Raw genomic sequence first — 27860 nt, 5'->3', positions numbered from 1 at the left:
TGGTCAGATATAACCTACCACTATACAGCATGGTCACATATAACCTACCACTATACAACATGGTCAGATATAACCTACCACTATACAACATGGTCAGATATAACCTACCACTATACAGCATGGTCACATATAACCTACCACTATACAACATGGTCAGATATAACCTACCACTATACAACATGGTCAGATATAACCTACCACTATACAGACATGGTCACATATAACCTACCACTATACAGCATGGTCACATATAACCTACCACTATACAGACATGGTCAGATATAACCTACCACTATACAGACATGGTCAGATATAACCTACCACTATACAGCATGGTCACATATAACCTACCACTATACAGACATGGTCACATATAACCTACCACTATACAGACATGGTCAGATATAACCTACCACTATACAGCATGGTCACATATAACCTACCACTATACAGACATGGTCACATATAACCTACCACTATACAGACATGGTCACATATAACCTACCACTATACAACATGGTCAGATATAACCTACCACTATACAGCATGGTCAGATATAACCTACCACTATACAGACATGGTCAGATATAACCTACCACTATACAGCATGGTCAGATATAACCTACCACTATACAACATGGTCAGATATAACCTACCACTATACAGACATGGTCAGATATAACCTACCACTATACAGACATGGTCAGATATAACCTACCACTATACAGCATGGTCACATATAACCTACCACTATACAACATGGTCACATATAACCTACCACTATACAGACATGGTCACATATAACCTACCACTATACAACATGGTCAGATATAACCTACCACTATACAGCATGGTCACATATAACCTACCACTATACAGACATGGTCAGATATAACCTACCACTATACAGACATGGTCAGATATAACCTACCACTATACAGACATGGTCACATATAACCTACCACTATACAGACATGGTCACATATAACCTACCACTATACAACATGGTCACATATAACCTACCACTATACAACATGGTCACATATAACCTACCACTATACAGACATGGTCAGATAGAGCTAACCTACCACTATACAACATGGTCAGATATAACCTACCACTATACAGCATGGTCAGATATAGCTAAATCCATTAGAGAACACTTAAAAACAACTCCTTCATAACCTGTGATATATCTTTCTTTTCCTCTCTATAAAATGATGTATCTTACCGTATATGTGCATGTGATATTTTTATATGCAACTTGGAATGTGATTTCTACTTGGTTGTTCCTTCTTTTTTTCTTCTTCTTTTCTTTAATGCTGGGAACATGTCTTATTTTATTTGATCTTTGATCTTATTTTATTTGATCTTGTGGAGCTTTTTAATGTACCGCCCAGTTGTCTGCGTCTTGGTTTGTCTGTTTGTCTATGTATCTGTCTTTCATGTTTCATGTATATGCTTATACTTTATTCATTGATCAAAGTATGAATCAAGTCTTTATGGATCATATTGCAGATGCAGAGTGAATCATGATATTGGAAATCAGCAAAAAAAGAACACAAATGTAAATGTACGTTTTATAGATAAAGTAAAGTAAGAAAGCTGTTTTACATTGACAGGTTCCTCCTCCAGTGGTGTGATCTGCAGATGTGCAGCGTTTTAAACCTCTCTGCAGGGTAATTGCCTCCAGTAAAGATGCTATAGTGGCCCTCTGCCCATTGACCCAGTATATCCTGCTCACTCCCCACTCGTTTCATATAAAGTGCTTACTGTAGCAATAACGAAAAGTGAGAAGTAAAGCTAATGTTAGATTAGGTTGTGTTATATGCCACTCTCTATGGTGGTGTTAGACTATAGTACTGCCCGTAGTATGGATGCTCTTGCAGTGGTGATGTTTTTACCCCATAACAACTTTAAAATATGACACGGTCTGGTGAAAAGGTCCGCATGTCGGCAATTCTCAAGTCGCGCAAATGACCAAAAAGCTTCTTTAAAACAATTATCATAATGTTTTCAGGTTTTTTGCATATTACGAACGTTTAACTGTTGAAGAGCCCTCTTGTTGGAGCCAAAAAGCTTTATATTATTATTTATGAAAAACCTTTTTTGAATGGTACTTTGGCCCATCTATCTAGAAGACTTTTATTTTGAAAATGGGTCCCGCTCAATCTAAGGACAATATGGAATATAAGGAAGTGATTTCTCCTTGCTTGAGTCCTGACACGTGAGGGTGCCACACAGTTTTTCAACCAACATCTAACCTCACAAAAGATTCGTTTTTATACATCTAACCACACAAAAGATCTGTTGTTATATTCCATATCAGAGAACTAAGCTAAGATCGGGGAGAGGCCCGACCCAGAAGAGACACACATACATCACACACATTGACACACGCGTACATACCACACCACGCACACACAGAGACACACACACATACACATACACATACACACACACAGCCACAACCCCCACCCCCACCCCCCAATGCACACACACACACACACACACACACGCACACACGCACACACAACTCCACCAAACACACTCAAACACACACACAATTATCTTTGGATTCATAGATGGATTTACTTTTTCATCAATAAAAATGTGTTCATTGCAGCAGAGTTGACTGTGTGTTGTGTATTGTTGTTTGACATACTGCTCTGCTTCCCTTGCTGTTTTACACACACACACACACACACACACACACACACACACACACACACACACACCAGGACTCCATTGGTGATGATGGTGAAAGGGGTTGCTATTTATTGCTGTCCAACAAGCGAGGGTGGATACTAGCCAGGACTAAGCCAGTAATATATTCTAACACTATGATCTATTATATAATATATCTATAATATATTATGTATATTACATACATCAACATGTAACCGTATGGCGTAGTACATTAGCTGCTACAGTAAACACAGTAGCTACAGTTGGAGGCTAGCTCCACAAAGCTCTCTGGCTTTAACTTAACCTCAACCCTTATCATAGTCTGCATAAACATTCTAAACAAACAAGATCCATATAATGTCAACAAGAATGCAAAGACAAACACTATATATGTAATACTATATATATATATATATTAGGAAAAGTGGTAAAATGCTTATGGTGCCTCTTCACAGTAGGCACTCACCTGTTCAAAAACACGGTGTCACACTTACTTTTTGGTTCATTAAGCAATTTTTTTGATTTTATTTGTTAGTAGTGGAACAATATTTAATAATCTATCATTACTTATCACAAGTTACCTTAAATTATAAGGTTATAAATGTGGAAAAACATTTATTTACAACACCAGAAATAGACGTGTAAACCACTCATAAACATCAAGGTCTACTCTAAATTAAACTCACGGCTGGCACACTGAGGAAGTTATCTAGCTAACTACAAATCTGACATATTTACCAGACTTATCTAGCTAACTACAAATCTGACATATTTACCAGACGTATCTAGCTAACGGGGCCCACCCACGATGCCGACGGACCACGATGCCAACAGTTTATTAGCGGATTTCTGCGAGAGCTGACAAGACGGTACAGGAACTCCTCCTCCAGATTGTTACATATCTGGCTCTATAAAACAAAAATAACGACACAATAAACATCACTATTAGTCCTCAGACCTCTGCAAACAGGAACTCCTGCCATGGTTAAATGAGCTCTGAGCCTGTGACTATGTGTGATATAAGGAAGTATTTCAGCATGGCAACCATTTACAGTTTTATCTTATATAATATGTTTGTTTGTTTTTGCCCCAAAAACATCGTATCGTCAGGTAACACTAACACTAACACACACACACACACACACACACACACACACACACACACACACACACACACACACACACACACACACACACACACACACACACACACACACACACACACACACACACACACACACACACACACACACACACACACACACACACTACCGTTTAAAGTTACTCACCCCAGGCGTAGACAGTGGTCTTCGTCATGTGACGGACCTTGCAGGAGTACTTCTCACCATCCTTGGGTGTGAAGGCGACACTCTTGGTGAGGTGGAACTGCCATCCCGGCTCGAAAGCCAGATCAGTTTGTTGTGCCTCTGTCATCTCCTTCTCATCCTTCAGAAGCTGGATGTTGATGTCAGGGGGGTGGAAGCCACTCACATGGCAGATCAGGATGTTTTCCTTATCATAATCGCCAACGCCACGGCTGTACACCTGAACCTTTGGAAGAGCTGTAGGAGGCATAACCAGATTTATTACCCTCATGAGATAAAGCCCATTAAAAAGCAGCCATCTTGATTCACAGAAACTGACCATTTCTTGTAAAACGAAACTAAAAACTGGAGGGGATTTCCAGCCATGACAAAATGTCGACAGTGCGCATGCATGAAATATGAAATATGAAACCATGTACCTGTACAGGAGCTGATCTTCTGCTCAGATTCAACTTTTTACACTTTGACAAAATGTTCACTTCACACCGTTTAGATTATCATAACAAATAACGTAGGCTTAATAACCTGTATCCACACCACCATCGAGCACGACAGAATAGACTGACTTTAGTCAGCAACTTACATGAAGTTAATAGCTGGTCATGTATTAAGACTCGCATGACACATTACAGGAAACATTTATTTTACAGCTTTCAAATGATTCTTCGTAAATGTATCGTATGCGGCTAACCCACATATACAAACGTGTAATGACCAAAGTCATATACCAATGACAAATAATAAGAAAAAATAAATATAAATGTTAATGTTAACAAAAAAAACATTGTGTAAACTTACTTGGTTCGGCCTCCACAGAGCAGTAAATGAGGACCAGGACCACCAGAGACAGAATAGCCTTCATATTCGATCGTTTTGTTGTTTTAACTTCTTCGACAACACACAACGTAGGAAGTCGGACTTGAAAGCGAACTATGCGCGTGTATTACTGCTCCTAGTATTTGTACTGTACTATGAGACCCCGCCCCCTCTTTTATATTTCACACCAATCAAAAAAGTCGACGCTCCTGTTGTTAGGAAGAAGAAATCTGAACAGGTTGGAAGTTTATTATAGAGTGGTGGAGTAGAGTGGTGTTTGGTCTGGAAATGCCCTACACTCCCGTTTATCAACACCATAATGGAGTTTTTATTTTTTACTTTAGTGTTTGTGTTTTTTCAGGCGGCTGAAAGAGGTCTAGACAGGCCCGGATTAACCCCCTAGGGTAACCTATAGTGACCAGACTTGATGTGTGCCCCCCCCCCCCCCCCCCAACACACACACCCTCCTACTTTGCAAGTGAAAGTGTGATATTTACTATGGTTACAAAAGTAAAAGATTTACAAGAGCATATAACTACAGTACAGGCTGATGCTCAAATCTGAATGCAACTCACATCACAATGCAACACGACTTTCTAAATATAGGCTAATTATTTCCATCATAAATGGCCTGAGACTACATGCTAAACCATAACAAAGGGGGAAAATGCACATACTGTATACTACAATAAAACAAGCTCAATATCAACCAAGTCCAATAACGACTGTTGCAGGCATATAAGAATAAGAACATATTTTCTGTCCGCATTAATGAAGCGTACTACAGGTAGGCCTATTATGGAAATAAACAGCGCCTCTCTCTTTGCCGCTCTGCTCACCTTCGTGATGCTGTATCAGACGTAGGCTATAGCCCTGTGCGTCACACAGCCTGCCCAAATCAGCCACAGCGTCATATTAACCCGAAATAATCATAAGTAAGCCTTACCTTTAGCAGAACTTCTTTTTTCTTGATTTTACGCAGGCAAAGTCGTTTACTAAATCCTCAAAGTCCATTTCGTTGACCAACTCGGATTCAATTGCCAGCAGGGAATCTTATTCTTATCAGGCCTCTCTTATTGCACTATAGTTCTCTCTCAACGCTTTGGTAGAGTCAGTCCTACAACTCCATCTAGTACTGGACAGTGGTTTTAGAGTCCTGCTGATGTTCACATCCTTCTTTTTAAATATCCGGCTCCATCGGTGAGGGGATGCTGCACAAAACGCATACAATGACTGAAGTAGGTCAAAGAAATCACTCGCATCCTTACAGCTATTAATGTGGTGTTTACACCGACAACATAAGGGAATGTCCAGCACAGGGCACGTAATGAATCAGGGGGTTTGCTTTTTTAAGATGCGCCTGGAGGCCGTTATATTTACCAGACATGTTACTGGCATTGTCGTAACTTTGTCCCCGGCAATTCGACAAGTCTAACCCCAGGTCATGACATGAACCATTCTTACTCCACATTCAGCAAGACTTGCTCCAGTGTGACTGTGAATGGGCTCGCTCCCTCTGCTGCCCCCCCCCCCCCACACACACACACACACACACACTGTTAACTTCGGTGCTAATTTTAGGCGTAGGTGAAATAAAAAAATTCCCAATTGTTGGGACATTTTTAAGAGTGGCCGTATGTCTGGAGTCTTTGCCTTGCTTAATTTTTCGCTTGGCAGAGCCACTCAGTTGTCGCCTGTACATTTTGATTTCTTCTTGATAGTTTGGCGGCACTGCGTCATCGCGCACTTGTCTGTGACTGGGGGGGGGCACTTACACCGAACTCGCAATTATTTATCTTTTTATACACGATAGCCGAAATATAACCGTTAGTTTTGTACCTGTGTGGATGTCTTCCAGTAAATATAGCCTATATTTTAAAAATGTGCCCAAAATATTTTAAAGGTCTATTCATTGTCCGAATAATTTGGTGCCCCCCCATTGGCTGGTGCCCCAGGGCGTTCACCCGATGCAATATATGGATAATCCGGGCTTGGGTCTAGAGGCCTTCTTTAGGCACAACCGAGAGCATCCTGACGGGTTGCATCACTGCCTGGTATGGAAACTGCACTGCCTACAAAACAGCGAAGCGCTGCAAAGGGTAGTGCGGACAGCTGAGAAGATCAGCGGATGTGAGCCTCCCTACATCCAGGACGCCGACAAGGACCGGTGTGTCAGAAAGGCCCTCAGGATCATTAGGGACCACAGCCACCCCGATCAGAAACTGTTAGCTACTGCCGTCAGGGAAACGGTACCGAAGCCTTCAGGGCTAAAACCCAGAGGCTGACAAACAGAGGCTGACAAACAGCTATTTCCCCCAAGCAGTCAGGCTCCTGGAAGGGTGCAAGGTTCTGTCACCCCTCAGCCAAACCCACGCTCACTGCAGAAATGAATATAGTGCAGTATAATAAGTACCACACGACTGGAATACTTGCATACCATTGAACTAATTTACTACCGTACTGTTTTGTATTATATTGCATTTCATTGCATTTCATATCACTCCACAGCATTTTTGCACCATCGAAGCCACTGTAAAGTCCATCACTTTATTACCTTTTCAATGTAGGGTTACTTTATTTTTTACTTACTCACATCACTTATTATCATTGTGTTCTGTATCTGAATGCTGCAATGTCAATGTTGAGGAACCAAAGCCAAATAATGTTACTCTTGTGTACTCGTACAGTAAGATGTAATAAAAGCTGTTTGCGAGAGATAGGTTTCACCCAAACAGGTATGGTGCCCGCCTGCTGTCCATGTCCATGGACCTCGCTGTCCAGCCCTGGACCTGGCCGGTGTCCAGACGAGACTGATGTGGGATGAGTCCGATCCATTCCTCTAACACCAAACATGCCATCCAGACTATTGTCTCCCATCGGACTCCCACCACCACAAATAAGGTAATACATGGCGCAAATATGAGAAACTTATTACCCATTTCATTAAGTATTCCCTCGAGTCAGTCCCAGTGTCAAAATGACATCTCCATGGCAATTTTGAATATCAGGTCCCTATCGAACAAAAAAACATTTATCATAAATGAGCTCATTTGTGATAGAAAACTTGACTGTATGCTACTCACAGAAACCTGGCTAGATACAAATGGAGCAGCAGCCCTTATTGAGGCATCTCCCCCCAACTACAGTTGTTTCCAATCAATCAGAAATGGAAAAAAGGGGGGAGGAACAGCTACCATAGCTTCAAATAACCTAAACTGCAAGAGCATATCCTTTGATATATTCTCCTCCTTTGAATATCATGCCACAGTTATGGCATGCCAACCACCTATTCTAACGGTAACTGTATACAGGCCGCCGAAACCAGCCCCTACCTTCCTACCTGACTTCGCTGAGTTCATATCCATTATCCATCCCAACTATGATAGGATTATTATCACTAGTGATTTTAATTTTCATGTTGATAATGAGGCTGACTTGAGGGCTAGGGATTTTATTGACCTCTTGAAATCTATGGATTTTATCCAACATGTCAATGAACCCACTCACAATCATGGCCATACCCTTGATCTTGTGATTACAAAGGGTCTTGAGGTCTCAATATCAGGTATCAGCGACCTGGCCCTCTCTGACCATTTCTGTATTTTCTTTACCATTGTAACACGTAAAGCTGAAAGCAATGCTGAACGTATTGTTAAACAACGTTATCTTACCCCTGCAGTGGCTGAGAATTTCAAAGCTTTAATGAACAGTAATCACACAACTCCCACGTTATATGAAAACGACTTAGTAATTACCTTTAACAATAAAGTAAAAATGGCCCTAGACTCCCTGGCACCAAGAGGAGAGCACCATGGCGTAACAGTGAAATAAATCTCCTAAAGAGAACATGTAGGAAAGCTGAGCGCAGATGGAGAAAGAGCAAATTACAGATTGATCAGAATATTTTTAAAGAACATCTATCTGCCTTTAACTTGGCAATGCGAAATGCTAGGAAAAATCACTTCTCAAATATAATATCTACAAACAAGAATAACCCCAGGGTCTTGTTCTCGACAATTGATTGCCTTGTAAACTCTGCTCCTAGAACACTAGACGGCGCAGCCTCTGTCACCAAATGCGAGGAATTTGCAGCCCACTTCAGGGATAAGATAACAAATATTAGAATGTGTATTACTCAGGAAAGACTAGGTTTGTGTAACACTATAGATCCGCCACCACAGAACATGACTATGAGCATGTTCACCATGATTAGTACTGAAACATTAGGTAAAATTGTGTCACAGCTTAAACCGTCTACGTGTCCTCTTGACCCTATTCCTACCACCTTTTTTAAGGACATTTTTGAATCTGTGTCTGATGACATACTAGGCATTGTAAATCACTCCCTACTTAAAGGGATATTTCCAGCGGCGCTTAAAACTGCCCTGGTTAGACCCACCCTGAAGAAAAGTAACCTAGATCCTTCTGATCCAAAAAACTGTAGACCAATATCCAATCTCACTTTTCTAAGCAAAATTTTAGAAAAGGCAGCGTATAAACAGCTTCATGAATTCTTAGTCTTAAATAATAGGTATGACCCACTTCAGTCAGGTTTCCGATCATACCACAGCACAGAAACCGCTTTGCTTAAGGTAACTAATGACCTTAGGATGAATGCAGACTCGAAAAAACTCTCGATTCTTGTACTCTTAGACTTAAGTGCAGCCTTTGATACGGTAGACCAGCGGTTCCCAACCTTTTAGGACTCACGGCCCACATTCCAGATTTCTCCAGTGTTCGCGGCCCACTCAGCAGCGCGCGTAGAAACGCGCACGAGCGCTCAAAACAACGACGTAATTTGACCAAAAACTAGAGGGAGCGTGGCAATTTTAAAAATTGCGGTTAAACCATTAAATCCGAGCGGCGATGTTTTATATAGCAGGTGATCAAATACCAAGATCGTAAATGTTGTATGTGTTCAATATTTACGACCAAACATCCTTATGTGTGTGGGCAACTCCCGACTCCCAACCAGGGTTGCCAGATGGGCTCGGGTTTTTTTGGTGGAATTAGTGGTTTTAGACTGTGGTTAGGGTGGAAAATGTCGATCCCATCTGGCAACCCTGCTCGCGAGTCCGGGATGGAATGTAGCCAATCAAGAAGCGAGCTGACTTCTTCTTTTCGGATGGAAATATCGGCGCACACCACACACCAGTGGCGGCTGGACGATAGAGGGCGCTGGGGCGCCGCCCCCACCTTCACTTCCTAGTTGCGATTTGTAAAAGTTTTTTTTTTAAATAAACATTGTTTATTCACAAAATGCGGCTGATATTCTGTCGGCGCCTATCAGCATTCATTAAAAATCCTCCAATACAATAAACATTTTATCTGTGTGTGTGTAAAATTCACTGTTAAAATACATAGGGGGAAGCCCCGCGGTGGCGCAGCAGTCTAAGCACTAGCCACTAGGACTGGGATCGAATCCCGGTCTCGCCAGACCCGGATATGGCCAGGGCACACAGGGAGCGGCATATTGAGCGGCCGCTCCCGAGGGCGGTATAGGACTATTTCCGGACAAGGATCCGTCGCGCAACACCGCCCCCTGGGTGCCGGAATAACGGTGTCGGCTGTCAGCTAGTCTGCCTGGCGATCTCCTCTGGGGCTGCTGGCTACGGGGTCGGGCGGCGGATCCTACGCAATAGGCAGGGGATAATTGGATGCTAGGTTGGGCTCAATTGGATACCAAATTGGGTGAAAAAGGGATAAAAATCTGAAAAAAATAAAATAAAAAAATACATAGGGGGAGGAGTTGGGGCGCCGGCCGAATGCAAGTCTATGGCAGGCCAAATACTTTTGGCTTACACGTGAGCTGTAGCAGCGCTCCAATTGGCTGTCTCCTATTTCTCGGGCGGGGCGCAAAAATTGCGCCCCGAGCATGCGCAGATTATAGGCTTACCTAGGCTGCAGCCTAGGGCCACTACCACTAGGGGTAGTAAAAATTCAAAAATGCCCTGAATATCCCTGAATATCCGGTTGAAACGTGACATTGTGCGCGCGACGCGAGAGAGTTTTTGCCGGGTGAGATGTCTTCAGATAGAAAGTAAGCAAGTTGAAACGTTAGCAAATATAATTGCTGAGTGTTCTGACAGAGAAAGTTGGTTAAAATTGGTCGTTATTATTGTGACTAGAAAGTGTCTGACTGACACTTGACAATGACTATAATTCCATTGTAAATAGTGTCAAAGAACTATCAAGCTAGCTAGCTAGCTCAGAGGTGATGAGATGAGCTAGTCTGCTGCACACAGGCCAGCTAAAGAGCTAACTGGAGGCACTTTATTATTTTACTTAAGTTAAATTAGATATACAATCTTTCTTATTCTGCTAGAATTGGGCTTCATTGGTAATACCATAATGGCATATTTACAGTACATGGACAGTGGATTGAAGCATTTGAAATGTCTGTTTTGTATAGTATAGTTGGACATGTTTTTTTTTTCCCAGGTGAGAGAGTAATGTCAAAATGACATTATCTGACTGCATTGCCCACAGCAATCCAAAATTCAATTATAATTATATTATAAATTGATATGGATCAATTTATACCTCTTATTAGATTATAAATACTCTGGTTGTTATGTTTGCCTTTTGGTTGACAGCAAAAGGGAGAGAGGAGGATAGAGAGGGAGAGAAGGAGAGAGAGCAGGATGGTGTCGGCACACCAGAGAGAGAGAGCAAGAACCAGGTGAGAAAGTGGACAGGTAGTCAAGACCACATAAGTAAGTAGCCTTGAGAACCGATGGTTCTCAAGCCTAATGGCCCATAGGGAAGGAGCCTATCTCCTGTTTCCGTAGCGTGAGGCGGCTTAATGTACAAGTTAGTACACCCCCTGGACATGACGCTGGTATGTCGCAGGGTCTTACCCCCTGGGGGGGGGGTCCATGCCACGGTCCATGCCACCCCCCCAAGGCAGCAAACCTAGGGGAAACACTGTTATTCTCATGCTAAAATCGACTGTTAATCCAGATTTTAAAGTTGATATTCTTCCCCGTGGAGCATGCCCCCATAACCTGTGCCCCACCCAATTCTTTTTGCACCAGCCGCCACTGGACGTGGGAAAACTAGGGTTAGGGTTAGGTGCTAGGGTGCTACGGTTAAGGTTAAGGTTGGGGTTAGGGGTAGGGTTAGGGTTAGGGGATAGGATTAGGGTTAGGGTTAGACATGCCAGCATGTACCAAGTCGACGTAGCACCTAACCCTAACCCTAGTTTTCCCACATGTACCGTTTTCCCACATGTACCGTCTTCCCACATGTACCGTAACAGAGAAGCGGAGAGCATTCACATGCAGGGAGGGCTGTCGGCACAACGGTCCGTCTGCATATTGATGCGGCACCCTAACTAACTACAAATCTGACATATTTACCAGACTTATCTAGCTAACTACAAATCTGACATATTTACCAGACTTATCTAGCTAACTACAAATCTGACATATTTACCAGACTTATCTAGCTAACTAAAAATATGATATTTACCAGACTTATTTAGCTAACTACAAATCTGACATATTTACCAGACTTATCTAGCTAACTACAAATCTGAGCAGCCATCTTGTGAACAGCAACGTTTGTTCGTTTGTTCATTCAATCAAGAGTCCTTTCTGAATTGATTGAGACACTGCAGTGCAGATACATACAACTGATAGAAATAAGCCTGAGGACGTTTGACATCAGGTAGATTGGACCTGTGTCATTGGCACAGCATTTTCATCAAACACACACTGTCATATTTTCAGAAATTAGACATTATTGAGACATTATTGAGACAGGTGCAATGTTTTCAACAGGTACATCACCTGTGAATCCCAGCCCACTACTGCCCCCTGGAGGTATTGTAATAGAAAATGTGACAGGGCATGGTTAAAAAGTCTGCAATTAGGGCAAAATCATTTTTCTGTTTTTTCCAGATTATGAAAGGGTAGATTGTAAGCTTTAAAATGATGTGTCATACATTGAAATCTGAAACAAGTTGAAGAAGTCATGGATATTTGAATGTTGATACCCCCTGAACCACCGTACTGAGATATGTCTTCAGAGACATTTCAGAGACATTTTTCACAGAGGTAATGGGTGGGAACAATAGCTGGTTAACTCCACCCTAATCACTCCCTCAAGACAACCACACCCTCAAGACAACCACTCCCCCATTACACTACCTGTCATTACCTACCTGTCATCTGTCAGTGGGGTTGTCAGCTAACCCTCAGGAAGCAAAATTGCAGGGCTGACACGTTTAAATAGCTACATAATAATAATAATAATAATAATAATAATTCAAGATTCATGATTCATCATCATTTTATTGCCATGTGTGCCAAAAGTGTATTACGTCCCATTACAAGTACAAGAGAGTAAAATTCATGGCAATGGAAAAAATTAGGCAAGATACAACATTTACATTTAAATTTTTGGCATTTAGCAGACACCTTATTCCAAAGCGACTTACAATCAATACATTTGAATACTAAGCATGATAATCATCAGTCCACCATTCGTAGCAGGAAGAGTAATCTAGCTCAGGCCTGAGGCCATTGATAGAAGGAAAAACCTTCTGATATCACCTTCTTCTAAAACCTAGACTTTTTGTTGTATTTTTACACTGGAGAAACAGAGAAATCGTACAAGGGGGGCAATAGAAGTTCTTAGGGACACAGTAGAGGGGAAAGCGGGTGTCTTTACGAGACGTAGTGGTGAGGGGCAGAAGATGTCTCAGGAGGAGCAGTTAAGGTGTAACCTGAAGAGATGGGTCTTCAGTCTACGACGGAAGATGGGTAGTGACTCTGCCGTTCTGACAGCCGTGGGGAGATACAATTGAGCAATACAATAATAGAATGGTAAAAAATGATAATGTTGTGTCCGACGTGTGTATGCATTTATCATTATAGTCCATAAAGCATCTAGTGGGACTTGGTGTAGGCCTAGTTCCTTCCCATCCGGGCATCAAAGCTGTAGCCTAATAAAAAAAGAAGACAGTACATTTAAAATGATTGCCCACTGTTACCAACACACCACTTTTACAAAATACTACTATGTTCATAAAATAGAATTGCTTATACAATGACAATGACAAATACCTGAAGTGCTGGTGACTCATCAAGGTGTCATCTCTCAGAACCTCTCACCTCGTCATTCTGTAACAAAGATGTCAGGTCAGAGGTGTGGACACACTGCTAGTGTAGGTTTTCCATAGACTCTCAGTGAACTATTGTTGTAGGCCTACTGTAAGGAGTAGGCTAGTGAAATAATTTCAATCCACAGTATTATTCTACAGCAAATCTACATATCAATGAATTAATCCTTATTTTTATATAAGGATTACATTAGCGACAACATTAGCGTTCATTACACAAGCATTTACTTTTTCTATAATGTATTATATCTCTAACAAAGCTAGCTAGCTAGCTAGCTAACAGGCTAACACTTGTTTGGCTAGCTGGTACACACAAACACACTAAAATGGTGCATGAAACATATTACACTATGTTGTATGTTTAGCAGGTCTCCAACAAATGTATTTATTCATTATGTTTTATCTTTGACAACCTATTTCTTCCTCCCACCATCTCATTAGTTTTGGAGAGGGGTGGCATAATTGTGGTGAGCAGTTTCAGTGGTCTAACTGATGCTAACAACGGCGCTATCTACCTTACTCACAAAACATCAAATAACTGTTTGGCTATCCTAAGTAAACAATACAAAATCCTAGTAAACAACACATGTAACTCACAAAAACTTACCCAAGAACACAGCAGAAGGTCTGTGCAGACGACTGTCCCAAGAATAGTGAACTGATGTGGAGATCACTGTCTGAAATTCCGTTGTCATCTGTCATCGTCAGATTCGGAGTTAGGAGTTCCCATTATGTATAGTCCAGTATGAAGGAGTTCATTAATTGCCCACTGTCGATATTTCTGCCTGCTTTTGAAATTCTGTTGATAGCATTAGCGAGAGCTTCAGCTTCAGCTCCATCTTGTAAATTTGTCAACAGGTCCAGATGCACACACATGGCTCCTTTACATACAGCTGGGGTGGGCGTGGCTACACACACTGCCACACTAATACGAATAATACCCCCCACCTGACTTTGATAACTAAATGTAGGTATTTAGTGAATGTAAAACTGTTGGATATGACATCGAGTGGGTTCTTCATCGCTTCGTTTGTCGTCCTATGCCAAAAACCGGAAAACACATTTTTTCACAACAAGACTTGTTTGGCTCGATTGTGAGGTTTCACAATTGCCGAGATGGGGACCTATTAATCAAACCCTGTCACAAATGTTAAGACTGTTGAATTGTATACTGATTATTTGTTGTATTAATTTGTTGTATTAATGTATTAATGAACTTGACCTGAACTTTCTGTAGCCTTACATGATCTTGTGATTCAGTAGATGCTTCCTCTTCTAAAGGGCAATGATACCCTTGCACGTGATCGAGAGCAGACATGCAGAACTGTTGTATGCGTCATCGAAACCACTTTGAGTATAAGACAGTTGTGTTTCCATGTTTCGGGGTCGTGCTTCAAGAGAGACCTTGCTTCTCTATGTTGACGATCCTTTCTGCAGAAAGACTTAATTGATAATAAACCTTTGAACTTGAGTAACGAATTGTGTCATTGAATTGACAGATTCCCACCACAGTATACAAAATGAATGCACCATAATCATACAAAGCAGACTGGATTGAGAACGAATTGCAGTCATGATTGCAGGGTAGCAGACGATTCACTCAAAATGAAAATATGTGACAAATGCGAGCATATAAATTTAGATGTTTTGGTTTAATGTTAAAATACTCATATGGTCAATTATACACATTAATCACAGTTTTTTTTCCTTTTCTTTTGTTTGTATTTGGCCGGCCCTGCCACTTATGTCCCTTGTGAGAGACTTGCAGACAACATAGTGCAAAGAAAGAGGGCAGCCCTGAGCTGTGAACATGTAAACAGGCCAGTTTGTCTCAGCAGCTGGCTGAAAGAGAAGAAGCAGAAGAAGTAGCAGGCTTAGAGGTTCCTGAGACCAATGGGGTTGTTGTTACTGTGAAGGGTACTGTTTTTTTTGTTACCATTAGATGCCACTTGAGGTCATTATGTTAAACTGTTGGTCTGTTTATTATTTTGACCAAGGATATTTGGGTGGGCAGGGGACGAAGGGGAGGGTTAGTGTAACATTAGGTTAGGCACATTGTGTGATCTATTGGTCTGTGTAGCTAAAATAAACAGGATTTTGCTGCTTTAAACTTATGTATATGTCTATTCATTGATTCACTCGAATACCAAATTCATTTGAATTGGAAACTGTTGCTTCTCGTGTCAAATATTGATATGCGATTAAAACGTGATTAATTTTGATTAATTAATTACAAAGCCTCTAATTTATTAGATTATTTTTTTTAATCGTGTCCCACCTTTAATCTTAACCAGCTTGATTTTGACTGGAGGACTTCCTTCAACTTCCTACTTTCTTTCCTCCTACTTTTCCTCCTTTACGTCACTGCCAAAGTCTGACGGGGGGGGGTAGATCCCGTAGGCTGGCGGGGAGGGGTAGGCTCCGGGGGGGGCTGTTGGGAATTGTAGTGCACTGGCGTAAGGTGGTGGGGGGGGCTGCTGGCCCGGTTGTTGCCACGGTTGCTGGCCTGGTTGTTGCCATGGTTGCTGCCCTGGTTGTTGCCATGGTTGCTGCCCTGGTTGTTGCCACGGTTGCTGCCCTGGTTGTTGCCATGATTGCTGCCCTGGTTGTTGCCACGCTTGTTGCCCAGGTTGTTGCCACGCTTGTTGCCCCGGTTGCAGGGCTGGTTGTTGCCATGGTTGCGGGCCTGGTTGCTGCCCCTTGGCCTGAGCAGGGAGGATGACCACTGGGAAGTTGACCTCAGGGTCGGAAGCCATTGGAATATCCAGATAGACCTACAGCAGGGGTGGAATGAATTACATTAAAAATATATGTTCATAATTAATTATGAATCATTATTAGTGAATAGAAGTGAAGGCCATATTTATACCTGTTTTGCAACATGGAACATAACGGAAGCAAACATTGAATTATTGGTAATGTGATAATTTTCTACATCATAATACAAAATGATCCACTCCTTTTTTTTTTGACATTTGCTATTGCATAGATATCCATATTTAAAAAAAACTGTGATGAATATGTTAGATAGTTACACTCTGTCTGTCAGTCTTTCATTTCATAATTACCTAGCTAGCAAAATGTTAGTGACAGTTAGCCAGTTTCTGCTGCTGCTATGAGATGCAGGGTTTTTTCCCCTCAAAATAGGTAATCCATGTGAATTGTGTAGATCTGCAAAAATCTATTTTGTGTCATAATGTAGTAATATAATAATTATATAATAATAATAATAATGTAGTAATTAATCATTTGAGTTCCTCTGTCAGTCTGTAATTTTCCTTTCGAACAACATCGATGGAGCAAGTAATTTATCAAGTAATTTATCAAGTAATTCATCAAGTTGTTTATCAAGTCATTTATCAAGTTATTTATCAAGTCGTTTATTAAGTCGTTTAATAAGTCGTTTATCAAGTTGTTTAATTAGTCATTTATCAAGTCGTTTATCAAGTCATTTATCAAGTCATTTATCAAGTCATTTATCAAGTCATTTATTAAGTCATTTATCAAGTCATTTATTGAGTCATTTATCAAGTCGTTTATCAAGTCATTTATCAAGTCGTTTATCAAGTCGTTTATCAAGTCATTTATCAAGTCATTTATCAAGTCGTTTATCAAGTCGTTTATCAAGTCGTTTATCAAGTCATTTATCAAGTCATTTATCAAGTCATTTATCGGCAGATAACTGTTGTTTTCATGTAGGCCTGTGGCTTTTCCTCCAGCAGAATGAATGTATAATTACACGTAGCATCGCTCATAGGCTATAAGGTTGCTATTAGAAGGAAATGACAATAGGAGGGCTGAATGAATATCAAATGTGTTGCGTTATGTTTTTATAACATTAGCAGGCAGCGTGGGGAACACACTTACAATAAGCAACCTGTTTTCTAAGTAATTATGCAGGTGGTAAGGTTAGCTTACAAGGCCAGCGCTAGCTATGTCGAGTCAAGTCAGGTTTATTTATAAAGCACATTTACAACGACAAACAGCCGACCAAAGTGCTTAACAGATAAAACACTAGTAAAAAGAAAACAACAAATACAAATACACAAAAACAAAAACAAGGTGCAATACAGAATACAACAGGTACAGAAATAAAAGTGCAGTTGTCGGAAGGCAGGCTCAACTTAGGTCAAAGGCCATGGAGAATAGGTACGTGTTATGATCAATAACTGTCCGCACCTTGGATAACAGTCAACACTTTATTCTCTTCACACATCGCTCTGCTTGCACTCCAACAACCCGTTTCAACGGGGTTACCCCACTAACTTCCTGCGCCTCTTAAAGGCGCAGTCCCACATACATAACATTTACCCCCCCACACAGGAACCAGAAGAACACAATGAATAACACAACATTATAATTATTAAACTTTTTTTCTTTAACCTTGATGAACTGGGTAGACTGCCAGTCACCAGCATAGCCATGTGGGTTATTGAACAGGCTATGCACTAATCCTTACCCTTGGGTTCACCAGTCCACGGTATAGTCTCTCAGGTGTGCTGGTCTGACCCGGGCACGGGCCCGATGAGCCTCTGGGCGAACCCCGGCCTCCACCAGTTCAGGTGGGAACTCAGCTGGACCCTGCGGTTGTTCTGGGTCTATGATGGGAGGCGATGCCACCTTCCGAAGCCGGCTTGCGTGCCACCGTGATCCGTCGTCCAGGCGAAACGAGGCTGGCCCCAGCTGAGCGGTGACCTTCATCGGCGCAGACCAGAACAAGAGCAGCTTGTGGTCCCGGTTAGGGCGGCGAATCCTGACCCAGTCCCCCTCTGTGAAGGGAGGTGTTCTCACCTTCCGTCTCCTATCGAACCGCTGCTTCATCCGCCACTGTGCGTCTGCGACCCTGGCGCTCTGGCAGGGTGCTGCTGCTGGCGTGGCGACCGCTGGGGCCCGCAGCCGATTCAGAGGAAGCTGCAGCTCACGGCCCATCATCAGGAGGGCTGGGGAGCTGCCGGTAGTTGAGTGCGGCGTTGCTCTGTAGTGAAGCAGGGTGCGGAGCAGCGCGGCTGAGAACGGCAGGCCATCTGTCAGGTGTGCTCTGACCCCATTCTTCAGAGTCTGGTTAAAACGCTCGACCCCCCCATTTGCCTCCGGGTGGTAGAACGCCGTACGTATGTGTTTGATCCCCCTTTCCTCCACGAAGACGGCAAACTCCGCTGAGACAAACTGCGGGCCATTATCAGTTGTGATGGCGTTTGGATTGCCCCACCGAGCAAACAGAGAGGAGAGGAAGTCAGTGACCACCCGAGCTGTTACGGACCCCGTGGCGACCACCTCTGGCCACTTTGAGTGGAGGTCGTAGGCCACTAGGAGGAAACGTTGGTGGTGTGGGACGCCATGAAGTTCGCCACATATGTCCAGCTGGATGTGCTCCCAAGGCGTGGGTGGCCACTGCAAGGGCTGTAGGGGTGGTGAGGGTGGCGGGCCCGTCTTCCCACTGACCAGGCAGGCCGTGCACTCCTTCACCATCATCTCGATATCACGGTCTATGCCCGGCCACCACACCAAATCCCTGCAGCGCTGCTTCACCTTTACAATGCCCAGGTGGCCCTCGTGCGCCATGGCGAGGACGCGCGCCCTGAGGTCAGTGGCGGCTGGCCGATAGAGGGCGCTGGGGCGCCGCCCCCACCTTCACTTCCTAGTTGCGATTTGTAAAAATAAATAAATAATAATAATAATAATAATTTAAATAAACATTGTTTATTCACAAAATGCGGCTGATATTCTGTCGGCGCCTATCAGCATTCATTAAAAATCCTCCAATACAATAAACATTTTATCTGTGTGTGTGTGTAACATTCACTGTTAAAATGCATAGGGGAGGAGTCGGGACGCCGGTCGAATGCAAGGCTTTGCCAGGCCAAATACTTTTGACTTACACGTGAGCTGTAGCAGCGCTCCAATTGGCTGTCTCCTATTTCCCGGCCGGGGCGCAATGAATGCGCCCCGGAGGGCAAGATTACTAGCTAGCTAGATTACATCATATCCGGATGGAGGGGGAGGGATCTCGATTCTCCGCCATAGCCAATTGATCGTCCAGATGGAGGAGGGGGAGGCAACTCCCCATAGCCAATTGTAGACCTCATTACTGTTACGTGACTTTGGCGGCTCACTTTAGTTTGGAAGTGAAACAATGGAGGCGGCTGCATGTGCTACTGGGAGAAGTGCTTCTGAACTAAAAGACAATTCGGTTGTCTCGCTTAAAGAAAACCCGTTTTCAAGGCGTTCAATTCAAGAACAGAAACGGATTAAAGAGCTTGGACCAGAACGACCCGATTTGCAAATTAATCAACAAACAAGAGATCGGGGACGAGTTTACAACCGGGCGTTCACTGGCACGGTTTATGAGAAACGGAGTTGGCTAACTGGATGTGGTGTTAGCAATGCCTTTTATTGCTTTCCCTGTATGCTTTTTCAAAGTGCCGGCACCGAGGCGTTGTGGACAACGACGGGGGTAAAAGAGTGACTTTTGTCAGACATGGACTGGACCTCGGAAGACCGGGATGATGATGTAAGTTGACACTTTGTTGACGTTTTATTCTTAACATAGCAACATACCTAATCACATCTAGATGCAACAACAAGCTGGCCATTGACGCAAGCTAAGAAACCGGCAGCAGTTAGGAGGTAATGCTACATGCTAACAGGCTAGTCACGTTGATGACGCTGAGAGCCCGGGGTAGTGGTAGAGAGAGAGAGAGAGAGAGAGAGAGAGAGAGAGAGAGAGAGAGAGAGAGAGAGAGAGAGACAGAGAGAGAGAGAGGTAGTGGTAGAGAGAGAGAGACAGAGAGAGAGAGAGAGACAGAGAGAGACAGAGAGAGAGAGAGGTAGTGGTAGCGAGAGAGAGAGAGAGAGAGAGAGACAGAGAGAGAGACAGAGAGAGAGACAGAGAGAGAGAGGTAGTGGTAGAGAGAGAGAGAGACAGAGAGAGAGAGAGAGAGAGAGAGAGAGACAGAGAGAGAGAGAGGTAGTGGTAGAGAGAGGTAGAGGTAGAGAGAGAGGTAGTGGTAGAGAGAGAGAGAGAGAGAGAGAGAGGTAGTGGTAGAGAGAGGTAGAGGTAGAGAGAGAGGTATAGAGAGAGGGGTAGTGGTAGAGAGAGAGAGAGAGACACAGAGAGAGAGACAGAGAGAGAGAGAGAGAGAGAGAGAGGTAGTGGTAGAGAGAGGTAGAGGTAGAGAGAGAGGTAGTGGTAGAGAGAGAGAGACCGGTAAGAGTTAAGTTATATATATATTCTCATGCTAAAATCCAGATTTTAAAGTTGATATTCTTCCCCGTGGAGCATGCCCCCATAACCTGTGCCCCACCCAAAATGTTTATCACCAGCCGCCACTGCCTGAGGTCGCTGGGGATGAACGTGCGGAGCCCCCGGGCCACACAGACACCGTTCCAGCAGGTCAGTTCATTCCTGACCCGATGAAAAGGCGCCAGCTCCTCCGGCACTTTCGTGGGCCAACCCTCCCGGATGTAAGTGCGGAGATGGGAGAGCGTGGGGTCCTCTGTCGACGCGCGCTGAAGGTCCTCCAGGGAAACCGTGGCCTGGAGTGGGGCGTGAAGCATGAGCACGAGCTCTGACTCCATCTCGTCTGGGCCCTTGTTGGGCAACGGGCCGGGGTTGGGGCCGCCGAGTGCTGGGACGGGGGTGGCTCGGGAGAGCAGGTCAGCCACTACATTTTCCCTGCCGGGGGTAAACAGTGTGGTGAAGTCATATGGTTGAAGCCTCTCCGACCAGCGGTAGATCCTCAGCGGCTTGTGGCCCGAACCTGAAGTAGCGAGCAGGGCCGTGAGAGCCTGGTGGTCAGTTCGCAATGTAAAGTGTCGCCCGTACACATACATATGCCACCGCTCGCACGCCCAGACGCAGGCTAGCGCCTCCCGCTCCCCCACCGAGTACTTTTGTTCAGCTGTGTTGAGGGACCGAGAGGCGAATGCCACCGGGCGTTCCGTGCCCCCCTGGATCTGGGACAGCACCGCCCCGATCGCCGTGTTGGATGCATCAAACGTCACGAGTGTGGGGCTCGCCAGGTCAAAGAATGCCAGCACCGGCGGCGAGGTCAGCTGCTTCTTCAGTTGGTGAATAGCAGCAGAGCAGGCCGGGGTCCACTCCCAGACCGCGTCCTGTTTCAATAGTTCATGCAGTGGGGAGGTGGTCATGGAGTATCGGGGAAGGAAACGCAGGTAGTAGGCCGTCATCCCAAGAAACGAAGCCAGCAGAGCTGGGCAGGACGGCTCCGGCAGGCGCAGCACAGCCTCTACGTTAGAGTGTAGCGGGCTGAGTCCGTCAACGGTCAGGCGGAACCCCACGAACTCGATGACCGGAGTGGCGAAGGTGCACTTTTCCCCATTTAGCGTGAGGTTGTGGCTGGCGAGGACGTCCAACACCCTCGCCAGGCGCTCGTCATGGACGTCCGGTGTCGCACCATGGACCACTATGTCGTCCAGGAAGACGACCACGCCCGGGATGCCGGCGAAGATGGTGGTCATGATCTTCTGGAAACAGCTGGGGGCTGAGCTGAGACCGAAGGGCATGCGGGTGTAGCGGAACACCCCGCCATGCGTCACGAAAGCTGTCAGGTTGCGGCTGTCGGGGTGCAGCGGAACCTGTAGGTAGCCTTGGCGAAGGTCGAGTTTCGAGAACACAGAGGAGCCGTAGAAATGTGCAGCCAGCTCCTCCACCGTGGGCAGCGGGTACCTGTCCGGGATCACTGCCTTGTTGACTGACCTGAGATCGATGCACGGACGCAGGCCCCCTGACTTTTTCTTTACCACCACCAGGTTCGAAATCCAGGGGGAGGCATCGACACGCTCGATGATGCCCGCATCCGAGAGTTTCTGGAGCTCTGCGGTGACGTCGTCGCGTAGGGCGAGGGGCAGGCGGCGTATGGGCTGTATCACCGGATGCACCTCGGGCTTGAGGAGGGGCTGGTGGTTGAAGGCGGTGAGGCAGCCCAAACCGCTGAATAGAGCAGGCCAGCGTTGTACCCACGGCGAGCCAACAGACAAGATGGCGGATCCAACATTGTCCATGAGGGTGAAACCCAGCTCGCAAAACAAATCAAAACCCATGAGGTTAGAGCCCTGGTGAGACACCTGAAAGGTGAATGAGGGGAGGGCCTTAGTGCCGTAACGCACAGTGAAGGCGATTGTGCCCACCATGTCTATTTTGGAGTGCCCATAGCCATATAGGTCCTCAGCGTTGGCAGTGAGCGTTCGGAGTGGAAAGAGCCGCCGTACCGTGGCAGCGTTCATGAGCGACCTGGAGGCCCCCGTATCCACCAGCAGTGGGAGGCGAACCCCATCCAGCTCAACAGTGCACCACTTAGCCGGTCGGGGGGTGGCAGTCACTGAATGGATGGTCGTCTGTGTGGGCCGTCCCGGTGTACCTTGTGGCCGTGGACTGTCTGTTGTGGGGGTAGAGCGGCAGACCCGGGCAAAATGGTTCTGCCTGCCACAGCGCTGACACTGCTGCCCCTTGGCAGGGCAGTTTGGGGCTTGGCTTTGGTGTGATGATGAGCCACAATTACCACAGGCCCGGCGTGTTGTCGTACCCTGGCGTGCAGCAAAGTTCACATCGAGGCCGTCCTCTGGGAAACCGGACTCGGAAGGCTCCGTGGGCGGTGCCACCATTTGAGTTAGTAGCATGGGTCTGGGGGGAAAAGAGCTGGAGGTGTGCGCTAGCTGTGACTTCAAGGCTGCTGCTGACTCGAGCTGGAATGCTAAATCCACAGCTTTAGCTAAAGTTAGGTCGTCTGGCATCATTAACAACTTGTCTCTGAGCTTTGAGTTATTAGTGTGTTCAGCCAGCTGATCCTGTATCAGTTCGTCTTCCAGCACCCCGAATTTACAGAGGCTGGCTAGTCCCCTCAGATCACGTAATGGTGGATAGACTCACCCGTCTGCTGCCGACGTTGGCGAAACATTATCCGCCGGATCATTACATTCTGTGGAGCAGCAAAATGTCCATTGAGCAGTGTCACACAGTCCGCGTATCTCGGAGCGGGTCCGAGAGTCCGAAAAATCCGCTGTCCCTCGCTGCCCAGTGAGTGAATCAGCAGGGCTTTTCTTCGTTGGTCACTAGCACCGGCCAACCCGACGGCTACTATGAATGTCTCGAAGGACTCACACCAGCGAATCCACGGGACCGGTGGATCGCCAGGCAGGGCGAGGAACGGGGGAAGAGGTGAGAGTAGAGAATCCATAATCCTCGTCGCCAATGTTATGATCAATAACTGTCCGCACATTGGATAACAGTCAACACTTTATTCTCTTCACACATCGCTCTGCTTGCACTCCAACAACCCGTTTCAACGGGGTTACCCCACTAACTTCCTGCGCCTCCCACATACATAACAGTACGTTTTAGCTAAGGTTTTAAAAGCCTCGACACTCTGGGCAGATCTGACGTGGAGGGCAGGAGGAGGGGTGGGGAGAAGCAGCTAAATTTGCATTTAAAGCTGAACACACAGAAACAGCCCATGGAGAACAGGACTGAAACAGAGGCCTGCTGGAGGGCCTTTAGATGAATGTCTGAGTCATGTTTTCAGCAAAAATCTTCAAAGACATGTTTTGGCGACTCCAGAGAGTATATTATATTAACTAGTTGAAAAAAGAGTATAATCTACGGAGCCCCCCTGGGGTCACATGGTAGAAAAAAAATATTTTATGTGTGAATCCGTTCCCTCGGTTTTGTAATTCGTTCCCTTGGTTTAGTAATCCGTTCCCTCTGTTTAGTAATCCGTTCCCTCGGTTTAGTAATTCGTTAGAGTTATGGTTATGGTTATGGTTAGGGTTAGGGTTAGGGTTAGAATCCTTGCGATCGTTCTGGCTCGTAGGGCCTAACCCTAACCCTAACCATAACCATAACCCTAACCCTAACAAATTACTAAACTGAGGGAACGGATTACTAAACCGAGGGAACGAATTACAAAACCGAGGGAACGGATTCACACATCAAATGTTTTTTCTTCTACCATGTGACCCCAGGGGGACTCCGTAATAATCTGTGACCTTTAAGAAAGGTTGATTTATTTTTTTCTTTGTAGTCTTTGCCCCTATAGTGATGACAGACAGCTTTGAGAAGTTATAAAACTGGTCTCTCTGGTCTGCTTCCAACAACCCCCTTTCTAAACAAGGGCGTGCTTCTTTCATGGGAGATCATTTTATCATGTTGTGAGACATGAAATTACGAGAAATACAGTATAAGCCACATTTAGCCACACGTGCACACTCACACTCACAGGTTCGCGCACGCACACTCACACTCTCATTCTCACTCTCACTCTCACTTACACACTCACACACTCCCGCTACGCACCTTGAGTATGTACCCTGCTTTGAGAATCTGGCAGTTCAGGATGGAGGGGTAAAGGTCGACAGGGATTGGGATGACTGAGGCGACGGTTTGGTTGCTGGAGGGAGGGATGGGCTGTCCCATCGCCTTCAGGACCTCTTTGGAGTATAACTTAGTGTTGCCCTGGGCGATGTAGATGTGCTGCTCAGACAGGGAGAACTTGGTCTTGATTTCTTTGGAGGAGCGGTTGTCAACAGAAATCACCACATTTATTCCTTCCCCTGCAGAATGGAAGTCAGGAGAGAAAAAAAATCAATTATTGTCATGGCAAATACTGTCCTGGCAGGCCAAACACGTCCGGGTGAGGTCATCAGGTCTTTCGAACGCCCCCTTGCTATGCTGAAGCTAGCATTCCTGAGTAAGGTACATCAGGTACATCGCAGCGAGCGGTAGAGTTTACTCAGGAATTTCCTGAATTCTAGTGTCGGCGATTACGTCACGCGCCACACATTCTGACAGCCAGGACAAATCTATCGTTAGCTAGCTAGCTAGCTAGGTAGGTTAGGTATCTAGGTAGTTAGCTAGTGGGGTAGTTAGCTAGCTAGGTAGCTAGCTAGCTAGGTAGGTTAGGTATCTAGGTAGTTAGCTAGTGAGGTAGTTAGCTAGCTAGGTAGGTATCTAGGTAGTTTCAGTACATTCTAAAAACACTAATTACGTTGCAATAAATCTGTCCAGAATGCTAGCACCGGCATGGCAAAGGCCATGAAAGACAGGGCTGCTCTCACGCTCTCACCCAGTTCTCACGCTCTCACGCCGCATCTCTATTTCTCACGGCGAGAAATAACAATTTGTTTTACCGGACATGAGTTTCGTAGCATCTTTCTGCACGCGCGTTAACTTGAGTCTGCAGTCGAAGCGGCAGGCGAGCGCTGATGGAAGAACCTGTGTTCACGCGAGCTGCAAGAACGTAGCAAGCAGTGTTGCCAGATTGGGCTACTTTTGGTACTGGACGGGTGGATTCGGCAGCTTTTAGACCGGTTGGGCTGGACATTGTCAATTCCGTCTGGCACAGTGGTGTAGTCTAGTTTTTTCTAGTGGGTATACTGTGATTTTGCCCTCCCAGTCAGAGCGACACCTGTCCCGTAGCGACACCCCATACGCACCACCACACTCACTTATGCATACAGTATGCATCTACACCAGTGTTTGCTGCCTTGGGGGGGGGGGTGGCATGGACTGTACTTGTACATCAAGCTGCCTCACGCTACAGAAACAGGAGATAGGCTCCTGCCCCCTAAGGGCCGTTAGGCTCGAGAACCATCGGTTCTCAAGGCTACTTACGTGGTCTTGACTACATGTCCACTTTCTCACCTGGTTCTTGCTCTCTCTCTCTCTGGTGTGCCGACACCATCCTGCTCTCTCTCCTTCTCTCCCTCTCTATCCTCCTCTCTCCCTCTTTTGCTGTCACCCAAAAGGCAAATATAACAACCAGAGTATTTATAATTTAATAAGAGGTATACATTGAATTCATATAAAATCATAACATCATTCTAATTGAATATTGGGTTGCTGTGGGCAATAGAGTCAGATACTGTCTTTAATTACTCTCTCACCTGTAAGAAAATCGTATGTCCAACTACAAAAAACAGACATTTCCAATGAGTGAGGGTTTGTTCCAATGCTTCAATCCACTGTCCATGTACTGTAAATATGCCATTATGGTATTACCATAAAGCCCAATTCTAGCAGAATAAGAAAGATTGTATATCTACTTTAAGTAAAATAATAAAGTGCCTCCAGTTAGCTCTTTAGCTGGCATGTGTGCAGAAGACTAGCTCATCTAATCACCTCTGAGCTAGCTAGCTAGCTTGCTAGTTCTTTGACACTATTATTCACACCATGAAACTATAATCAGACACTTGAATGAATGAATGAATTAATGAATTAATGAATGAATGAATGAATCGTCTTTATTGTCATTGCTACAGTACAGGTACCAAACAACGAAATTTAGGAGGGGTGGCTCCCCTGGTGTTAGGAAAGGGGAAAAAACACTTTTAAAAAAATCACAAGAAGGGAAGGAGCTGGTTTACATAAATAAAGGCTATGTACACTATCCACTATACTATACTGTACAGATAGACGACTAGGGTTGTCATATTGCACAATAGTGTTATTGCACATTTATTTAAAGTGTCGCAGTTTGCAGGCTTGAAATGTACATATTTGTGCCTCAGCACTACACCTGATTTTTTCAGTCCAGCTGGCTGGCGAAATGAGGGAGTGCTTCGCCAACCAATCAGGTAGCGGTATTGCCCTGCCTCCCCCTACCATCCTAGGTTTCGCAAATTCGCGGCCCGCCCACCCCAAGGCTCTGTAGGGGAAATACTGAGACTAGCATTCTGAACGACTGGTTATGTGATAACAAACATGTCAGAAAGTTCGAAGTAAGTGCTTCGTAACACAGGTCTACGGGGTGAATTTTATGAATGAAAGTGAAAGTTCTGTCACAAAACGCCGTTACGTATCCTCGCGCATTTTCTAGTGGGTATACGCAAATCCTTGGCCTTTCCTAGTGGGTATACGGCGTAGTCCTGCGTATCACGTAGACTACACC

The 27860-nt window shown here is 44.9% G+C and overlaps 1 protein-coding gene across 1 annotated transcript; it reads right to left on the bottom strand.

The window, feature by feature from the left end:
• Positions 1-2761: 2761 nt before the first annotated feature.
• On the bottom strand, positions 2762-4929 carry LOC308157299 (beta-2-microglobulin-like). Its single transcript, XM_080530834.1, has 3 exons — positions 4812-4929; positions 3978-4250; positions 2762-3596 (listed from the first exon to the last, which is right to left on the bottom strand). The coding sequence occupies exons 1-3, from the start codon at positions 4873-4875 to the stop codon at positions 3583-3585; spliced, it is 351 nt and encodes a 116-aa protein (XP_080386960.1). The 5' UTR covers positions 4876-4929; the 3' UTR covers positions 2762-3582.
• Positions 4930-27860: the final 22931 nt, after the last annotated feature.

This window comes from Nansenia antarctica (assembly GCF_963989245.1).
Source record: "Nansenia antarctica genome assembly, chromosome: 5".
Taxonomy (NCBI): Eukaryota; Metazoa; Chordata; class Actinopteri; order Argentiniformes; family Microstomatidae; genus Nansenia; species Nansenia antarctica.
Note: the sequence above shows the minus strand (reverse complement) of the source record. Positions and strands in the feature narration are given on the sequence as shown.